This window comes from Eulemur rufifrons, chromosome 2 (assembly GCF_041146395.1).
Source record: "Eulemur rufifrons isolate Redbay chromosome 2, OSU_ERuf_1, whole genome shotgun sequence".
NCBI classification, from domain to species: domain Eukaryota; kingdom Metazoa; phylum Chordata; class Mammalia; order Primates; family Lemuridae; genus Eulemur; species Eulemur rufifrons.
The window spans coordinates 14,592,323-14,600,897 of record NC_090984.1 but is presented as its reverse complement, the minus strand read 5'-3'; the positions used below and the strand labels follow the sequence as shown (position 1 = coordinate 14,600,897).

Here is an 8,575-nt window from a genome sequence, read left to right as displayed (position 1 = left end):
CAATCACTCCATGTTAACTTCTATTTTTATTACTTTTTGTTTGTTTTTTGAGAGAGGGTCTCGCTCTGGCTCTGTGGCCTGGGCTGGAATGCAGTGGTGTGATCACAGCTCACTATAACCTCAAACTCCTGGACTCAAGGCATCCTCCTGCCTCGGCCTCCCAAGTACCTGGGACTACAGGTGTGCATCACCATGCCTGGCTCGTTTTTAAATTTTTTTATAGAAATGGGGTCTACACTATGTTACTCAGGCTGGCCTTGAACTCCCGGCCTCCAGCAATTCTCCTGCCTCAGCCTTTGAAAGTGTGGGGATTACAGGTGTGAGCCACCGCACCCTCCACCTGTTATTCTTACTTTTACTCTTTTTTTTTTTTTGAGACAGAGTCTCACTCTGTTGCCCGGGCTAGAGTGAGTGCCGTGGCGTCAGTCTAGCTCACAGCAACCTCAAACTCCTGGGCTTAAGCGATCCTACTGCCTCAGCCTCCCGAGTAGCTGGGACTACAGGCATGCACCACCATGCCCGGCTAATTTTTTGTATATGTATATTTTAGTTGTCCATATAATTTCTTTCTATTTTTAGTAGAGACGGGGTCTCACTCTTGCTCAGGCTGGTCTCGAACTTCTGACCTCGAGCGATCCACCCACCTCGGCCTCCCAGAGTGCTAGGGTTACAGGCGTGAGCCACTGCGCCCGGCCACTTTTACTCTTTAGTCTTCAAATCATTGTTTTCCCCTTTGCCTCCGGCTTTTGTCCTGCCATCTCCTCATCTGGGCATGACCTCTCCCCTCATGTTTCTATGATATTCACCTTCCCTGATCTCTGTGCTGGGTCAGGGCCTTGTGAAGCCCCCATCATGGGTCTGAGGGCCCAGTGATCGTGCCACCTGGTGACACATCCCTCTCCCTGCCGCCCACACCCTGTGCTGAGCCCCTGAGGGCTGGGACCAGGTGGGTCTCGTCCACTGTTCTGTCCTCAGCACCTGGCATAGGGCCCAGCACGGTGGTTGCTCAATTGATATTCAGTAAATGTGTAAAGTCATGGGCACCGCACCCCCTCCCCCCACAGCAAATGCAGGTTTTCTAAATTGTAAATGCGGTGTCTGTGTTAGACCTCAACCCCCAGAAAGGCAAGAAACCGCGGTAGCAAAACGGATTGGTCATTATTGTACAGCTGGAAGTGTAGTCCTGGGTGAGGACAGAGCTGCCCGATACTTAGAAAGGGAAGAAGGGCCTGTCTTCTGAACCTGGGTCCCAGGGAGCCGGCCGCCTCATCTGTGCCGGTCCCCTGCACCTTCCAACACCCACTTAGGAGAGGGGCAGGAGTGAGAAGCAGTAGGTGGGGGAAGGAGGACCATCTGGTCCCAGATGTGCAGATGATCACAACAGTTCCCGTGCGCTGGCTGTTTTGTTGACTTTGGACAGGCCTTCCCGGAACCCAGAGTTGGTCATTCTGCAGACAGACACCAAAGAAGAGGCTGTCCAGAGCTCAAGGGCAGCAGGCCCCGCCCATCCCACCCCGCGATCTCCATAGTGGCCATAACCACGCCCCCAGATCTCCCTGGCCCCACCCACCCCGCTTCCAGAGCGGCCCAGGCCCCGCCCACTCCACCTCCAAAGCAGTCCCGGCCGCTCCTTCCTAGCCCCCTCTATCCCCCCACAACCCCGCCCCCAGACCCACCCACTCTGGTCCGGACTCACACTTGCTCCATCTGGACATCCTCCTCATCCTCCTGGGGCAGCTGCAAGTACGGGTTGTCCCCCGCGGGCTGGAACTTGTAGCCGGTGAGCACGAAGAAGGCGAGAGTGGAGCCCTCCACCAAGAGCTGCGGGGGCAAGGGACAGAGCCCTACTGTCAGGTGCACCCCTGCCCCACCCCTACCGTCTGGCCCACCCTTCGTCCCGCCTGGGGCCTCCGGGCTCACCTGGTACAGCCACTGCCACTGGAAGGGCACGGCCACCCGCAGCAGGATGGCGATGATGCGCGTGAAGTAGACGTAACAGATGACCTGCAGGGGCACGGGTGGGCATGGGACAGAGGGGACACTGGGGACAGAGGGACCGTGGGGCTGGGGATGTCTGGGTGGGGGGGGCCTCAGGATGGGTGTGCCAAGGGGCTGGTTGTCTCCTGCCGCTGCCAGCCTCCCTTCCTCACCCCCACCCCCACCCCTAGCACGGCGGGCTCCTACCATGACGTAGTAATGCCGGAACAGCTTCAGCTTGGCCAGGTTCACTGCCACTGAGGGGTGGGCACAGAGTGGGGGTCAGGGCAAGGAGACCGAGGGTGGGGGGAAGGGGAGAGGCCTGGGGGAGGGGACAGAGAGGCATCTGGGGGAGTGTCCCAGGGGCAGCAAGTCTGTAGGGAACGTCGGGGGGGGGCAGAGAGGCCAGATTGGGGTGCCCAGGGAGGCAAACCAGGGGGGTGGGCAGAGAGGCCAGGAGGGGCATCTCAGGACAGAAAGCTGGGGCCATGGGCAGACGTTGTCAAGGGGCAGGGTCTCACCCTTCCCGTCTGTGCCAGATGCCTCCTGGAGATGCCGGATGGACCTGGGACAGGTGGGGGGACACAGGGTGTGGTCAGCACTGGCTCCACCCATGTGCGCAGAGGGCGGGGTCTCAACCGGGATTTGGGGGCGGCCAGGGTCCTCACCAGACCACAGGGAAGAGGATGGCACCACAGCAGATGAGGTCCACCAGGAACAGGATCTCCTTCCAGAGCCCGTAGTCACTGGCGCCCTCTTCGCGGGACTCGATGACAATGTAGGCCACGTTGGCCAGCACCTGTGTGGCCGGGGCAGGGTGGGCGGGGTGCTGCCTGACCTGTGCCCCTCCTGTCCCCTCTGCCCTCCCCTGGGGCACTCCCCCACATGCACCTGCAGGGGGATGACGATCCCAAAAATCTTCTTCTCCTTATCAGACAAGACGTACTTAACGAAGGCCCAGCCTGAGCCAATCAAAGCAATGGTGATGAAGAGGAGGGCGCCCTTCAGCCTGGGGGAGCGGAGGGATGGCATGGCGATGAAGTCAGGTGGGGCCTGGCCTCCCCTGCCCGCCTCCCGCCACCTGCCCGGCAGAAAGGGGCCACTCACAGGTGCGTGATGTAGTGCATGACCGCGAGACCCTCGATGGGGTGGCCCTGGCTGTTGATGAAGTAGTAGTTGATCTGGGGGTGGACAGACGGATGGACAGTCATACAGATGGACCTCCCACAAGCCCAGGGTCCGTAGACATTTCGGGGGGTGGGCTGGGAGGAATACAGCGACCAGCCCACCCCCCTGGCTCTGGCCCCAGGCTCTCACGCTGTGGAAGAGCAGAGAGATGCTCTTGGTAAAGGCCAAGGCTGCCATGAGCCAGTGGATCTTGAAGACATTGTACCTGGCGGGAGAGAAGGGGACACGGAGCATCAGCTTGGGGCAGGGATGGGGGCTCTGGCGAGGGGAGGTGGGGGACCCCCAGGGGCAAGGGCATTACGTGTTCCTGCAGAGGACAGACACCCAGAAGATGCCGGCAGCTAGGAAGCAGGCGGACATGACCATGTAGAGCTTGAAAAGGGGAATCTCTGCGGCGGACAGGAAGCCCTCAGGGTTCTTCTCCCGGATCATCACCTGGTGTGGGGTCAGAGGTGGGCACTGGTGGTGGCACAGTCCTGGCCAGACCCCTCCCAGTTCTCCTGCTTTCTAGCTGGGTGACTTGCCCTCCCCAAGCCTCAGTTGGCCCATCTCTCAAATGAGTCTAACAGCTTCCACTTCCTCCCACTGCCACTGGGGGGCTGTCGGGAGCTAAACTCCTGGGGGATGGTGGGCACTCCCTGGCATGGCTGCCCACCCTCCACTCACCGTGATGTCAAATGGATGCTCCTTTCCGGGAACCGAGTTGTTGCAGTTGTGGAAGTTGAGGTTGTACTGGCCTTCCTCAGCCCTAGAGCCGATCACCACGTGGAACTGGGTGAGGGGGAAACGGGGGCTCAGCTTGGGGGTCCACTGCTCTGGGGGGGGTGGCGGAAGCAGGGGCTGCAGGTGCCACAAACACTCACGCTGAAGTTGTAGGAGTTGTTGAGGTGGCCCAGACCCAATACCAGCTCCTTGTCCTTTCCGCCAGGGCCCTGAGAGGACAGAACCCCTCCATCAGCTGGGCCCAAGTCCCCATACCCCCACCCCCCACCCCGGGGTAGGCCTTTCTCCCTGCTGCCCTAGCTCTGCCAAACCTGAGACACTGCAGGCTGTGACTTGGCCTTGTTGACTGTGATGGTCCCTGTAGGAGACAGGTGAATGTTTTTAAAAGGTGGATGGACAGAGGTATGGCAGGAAAATGGGGTGGCAGGGGTGGGGGGGTAGACACACATGGCAGCCCTGCCCTTCTGCCCTCTCTGCCCGCACAGCCGGCCCGACTCACCACTATCCACCTTGGGGGTGACCGTGGGCCCTGGCTTCGGGAGCCCTGGTTCAGAGGGCACTTCGGGGAGGAGCCCAGGAGAGATGAGTAACTTCTTCTGTTCCCCATACTGTCGCACCTGGACCCTGGGGTGAGGGGCGGGGAGATGAGGCTGGGAGGCTGAACCCTGGGGACAGGCCTCTGGGGCCCACTGCCTGTCCTCCCTGGGGGCTGGTGTCCAGCTGAATCAGTGGTCACCAAGTTTCAGCATTTGGCCACCACCCATGAAGGTGGCAGGTGGCTGCCACATTCCTACGCTGCCTAGAAATTATAATATTTGTCATTTCCCATGACATCAATCCACTCTTTCTACTTAAGTGTGTTACTCAAAAAAACAACAAACAAACAAACAAACAAACAAAAAACCAGTGTATCTACACAGAGGCAACACGGTATTGTCAGACCCCAGCACCAGGCTGCCTAGGTCCAAATCCCAGTCCGCGGGATTCAGTTTGCTCATCCGAAGAATGGGGACAATAACAATATACAGGATTGATGAGTTAATACACGTTAAAGCCCTCAGGACATTGCCTGGACACCAGAAGCATTCAGCAAGTATGAACGATCGCTCGTTCATTCTCACAGCAGCCCTCTGCATCCAGGTCTTCTCCCCTGAGATCCCAGCACTTCCCAAGTACCTTTCCCTCTCTCCTCCCTTCCAATAATCAGAAGACTTGAAGGTGACACTAAAAAGTGAGTGGCTTTCTCACTACACAGCCAGCCTCTCATTCTACCCAGTTGGCTCAGGTACATCATGCCCAGGGAAACACAAATGATGGCTCTTAATGAGGTCCCACACCTGCCCCCTTCCCCCCACCCCCATCCCACCAACTCACTGCAGATCCTTGGTGTTGATGAGGAAGAGGACCAGGAAGTTGCTACTGTTTTTCTGGAAAGGGCAGTCATGAAAATCCCGGGTCTGGGGAAGAAGGAAGCTTGGGTTACCCCTTCCCATGGGTCCAGCCCTGCCCTGCCTCCCTCCTCTGCCCTGCCTCCCTTCCCATCCACCTAGGTCTCCTCTTGCTCCTGTCTCTAGGGCCTCTGGGTTACAGATGCAGAAGACCTACATCCCCCTAACACACAACACACACACACGCACACACACACACAGAGATGCAGAAGACCTACACCCCTCTAACACACAACACACACACACACACACACACACACGTGCGCGCACACGCACCACCCAACCAGCCAGACCCCCTCCCTCCCTCCCCACTTCCACTCACTGAGTAGGATTGTGAGCTGCCAGACTGGACCCGGCTCAGGCTGAACCCCACCTGGTAGATGGAAAGAAAGGGGGAGGACGTGAGGGACCCCAGCAGGGACCACCCCCCAATCAAGCCATCCCCTTCAGTAGTAATAGAAAACTAACCTCGCGTTCACTGAACACCTACCATGTGCTAGGTCCCACGTTCTCTCTCTGAACTTGCCAACCACCTCCCCCATCCCCCCGTCCTTTTCCTTTAACTCCTAACCATCATCCCCTGTGACTCTGACTCAACCTGCATGTCACTGCCTCAGGGAGACCTTCAATAGCCCACCCTGTTTTTTCCCATTTAAAATGTGAATGGTTTCCCCAGTCCAGGGCTCTGGAATCCCAGCGCATTCAGGTTTGAATCCAGGCCGTCAAGTTTCCCAGTTGTGTGACTGAGCAAGCCACATACCTGAGCTCGTGACTATACCCATAAAGTTGGCTTCAGTGAATTTTTGTAGCATCCCTGAGAGGTGGCTATGAGGAAACAGGTGCATGGAAAATGCTTTGCATGGTACTCAGTACCTAGTGTGCATTCAGTAAATGCTAGTTATGCACTATGACTTCAGGAACTGGGGCTGTCTTATTCATTCATTGCTATGTCCCCCAGCTCTTTAAGAAAAGAGCCACCTAGCAGCTGAGCTTGGTGGCACTAATCCTAGCTGTTTGGGAAGCTGAGGTGGGAGGATCACTTGAGGCCAGGAGTCTGAGACCAGTCTGGGGGTGAGACCCCGTCTCTACAGAAATTAAAAGATTAGCCACACGCAGTGGTGCGTGCCTATAGTCCCAGCTACTTGGGAGGCTGAGGTGGGAGAATCTCTTGAGGCCAGGAGTTCGAGGCTGCAGTGAGCTACAATCACGCCCGTGAATAGCCACTGAACTCCATCCCTGGGCAACATAGCAAGACCTCACCTCTAAAATAAGAAAAAGAAAAGCACTCAGCACATATTGCAGGAGATATTGCCAGGTAACAGAGGAGGAAACTGAAGCTCAGAAAAACCAAGGGACTTGCCCAAGATCACATGGGTGAGAGGCAGAGCTAGGAGGATGGGAACCCAGAATGGGGTGTGTGTGAAGGCCATGCACCCTGCCCTCCTCCAGCAAACTCCTCACACCCCTCACCAGCAGGGACTTCTCTTCTTTCTCCTGGAGGCCCAGGCGCAGGAGGCTCAGCTCCACCTCCAGGGAGCCATTCGTGTAGAAGCCGAAGCTGTTCAGCGGGATGTCTGCTCGCTTCTCCCCCTGCCGGGAGAGCAAGGAAGAAAAGGCAGCTCAGACTTGTCTCCACCAGCCCAGCCCCAGGGCTCTGGTTCGAGACCCCCCAAAGGGCCTTTTGGTACCCCTCTATTTAAGACAAGCCCACAGGATGACAAAAGAGCTTAAGAGAGCCTGCCTCACTGCAGGGACAGGGTGGCCGCAGGTCCTCCGACTGCTGTTTTGAGAGTCCAGGAAGGGAAATCCTGGGGCACCTGGAAGTCCCCCCACAACGGGATTAGTGCCACCCCCAGAGCACTTATTCCCCACGGTGGGCCTGGCCTTCACCTCCTGGAAAATTTTCAGGTTCCAACTGAGCCCCCCGCAGCGTGCTGAGATATTTCAACTGAGCCCCAAAGATCCCAAGGAGCGCCCAGGGGAACCCACTCCAGAGTTCCCACGACCCCCCATCCCCACCCCACGGAAGGCGCCCGCGGAAGGAGCCCCCATAGTGACCCCAAGAATTTAAAGGGCCAAGACTCTGGGGTCTTAGGAGATGGAGCCCCGCCCCCCAATGGGGACGACCGAAGCTTGGCCGGCCAGGCAACTCTATTCCCAGGACCGAGGGGGATCCTGGGACGAGACCACTACGGGCCTGGAAACGGGGGGCGCCGGACCGCTCCATCCCGCGCAGGAAGCGGGGGAGGTCGGACGAGACCACTCCAAGCCGGGGGCTTCTCCGGGACAAAGTTGCTGGCCCCCGCCCCCGCCCGCCGCGCGGTGGGTCTCACCGTCAGCACCAGCCGGTGGATGCGCCCAGAACAGCCGCCCAGCAGCAGCAGCAGAAGTAGCCGCTGCCCCCACTCCACGGGGCTCCCGCGGCCGAGCCCCCTCCTCTCGCTCTCTGCCATCTCTGGAGCCACCGCCTTCCCCGACTCCGCCTCTGACGCCCCCAAGCCCGCCTACTGACGAGCCAATCGCCATGCGGCGGTGTCCCGCTGCTGCTGTACGATACCAGATGGACAGCACCGGCGCCAAATGGAAGTGCCGATACCACTTAACCTCGCCTCCACGCCCACCAATCATCAGAAAGCTTTTCCCGGATGTAATTTGATAAACAGTTGATCCAACCAATGATGATGGACCTCATAGCCGTCCCTTGAAGCGGAATTCCTCCACCTACTCTTAACGGTCCAGGACTACATTACCCAGAACGCAGAGGGCTCAGACAAGCTCAACAAGACATTAAATAAACTACGTTTCCCAGTATTCCCAAGGACGAACTTCCCTTTCTTACCACAGGGATGTGGCTCCGGGCCAGAGCTCAGGCTTTTGGTAAACACACGCATCTGTTGAGGCCTGTCCTGTTCTCCTTATCTTCCTGGTCCACAGAGAGGCCTAAACCTAGCCCCAGGATACATCTTGACCCTAGCATGACCTATGACCCCAGGCTGAGTCCCCAGCCTTAGACTAAGCCTCCTGTTATCCCAGAGTGAGGCAATTGGAGGCCTACCCACACCCAGATCGCAGGCTAGACTTGACCGTGGGCTGAAACCTCACCCTAAGGTGAACCCCCTACCTGCAGCTGAGCCTCAACTTCAGCCTGAAAGTCTGACCCCACCCCCGCACCTCCCCCCACCCCACTCCCTGACACTGACCCTTAAACTCTGGCTTAGCCCCCGAGCCCCGACCTAAAT

The 8,575-nt window shown here is 58.1% G+C and overlaps 1 protein-coding gene across 10 annotated transcripts; it reads right to left on the bottom strand.

The window, feature by feature from the left end:
- Positions 1 to 966: 966 nt before the first annotated feature.
- Positions 967 to 8,214, bottom strand: GPR108 (G protein-coupled receptor 108). Of its 10 annotated transcripts, none has more exons than XM_069479498.1 (18): positions 7,670 to 8,214; positions 6,807 to 6,926; positions 5,659 to 5,709; positions 5,263 to 5,345; positions 4,379 to 4,512; positions 4,200 to 4,246; positions 4,029 to 4,097; positions 3,832 to 3,936; positions 3,467 to 3,600; positions 3,295 to 3,370; positions 3,085 to 3,158; positions 2,869 to 2,986; positions 2,646 to 2,776; positions 2,499 to 2,542; positions 2,185 to 2,234; positions 1,921 to 2,004; positions 1,697 to 1,821; positions 967 to 1,302 (listed from the first exon to the last, which is right to left on the bottom strand). In XM_069479498.1, exons 1-18 carry the CDS (start codon positions 7,787 to 7,789, stop codon positions 1,104 to 1,106), a joined length of 1,764 nt encoding a protein of 587 aa, XP_069335599.1. In that variant the 5' UTR covers positions 7,790 to 8,214; the 3' UTR covers positions 967 to 1,103. The 10 variants fall into 10 exon arrangements, with proteins under 10 accessions (XP_069335599.1, XP_069335609.1, XP_069335638.1 ...); XM_069479508.1 differs by having other exon boundaries at positions 1,228 to 1,448; positions 7,670 to 8,213; XM_069479537.1 differs by having other exon boundaries at positions 1,228 to 1,448; positions 1,697 to 1,764; positions 7,670 to 8,213.
- Between the last annotated feature and the right edge of the window lie 361 nt (positions 8,215 to 8,575).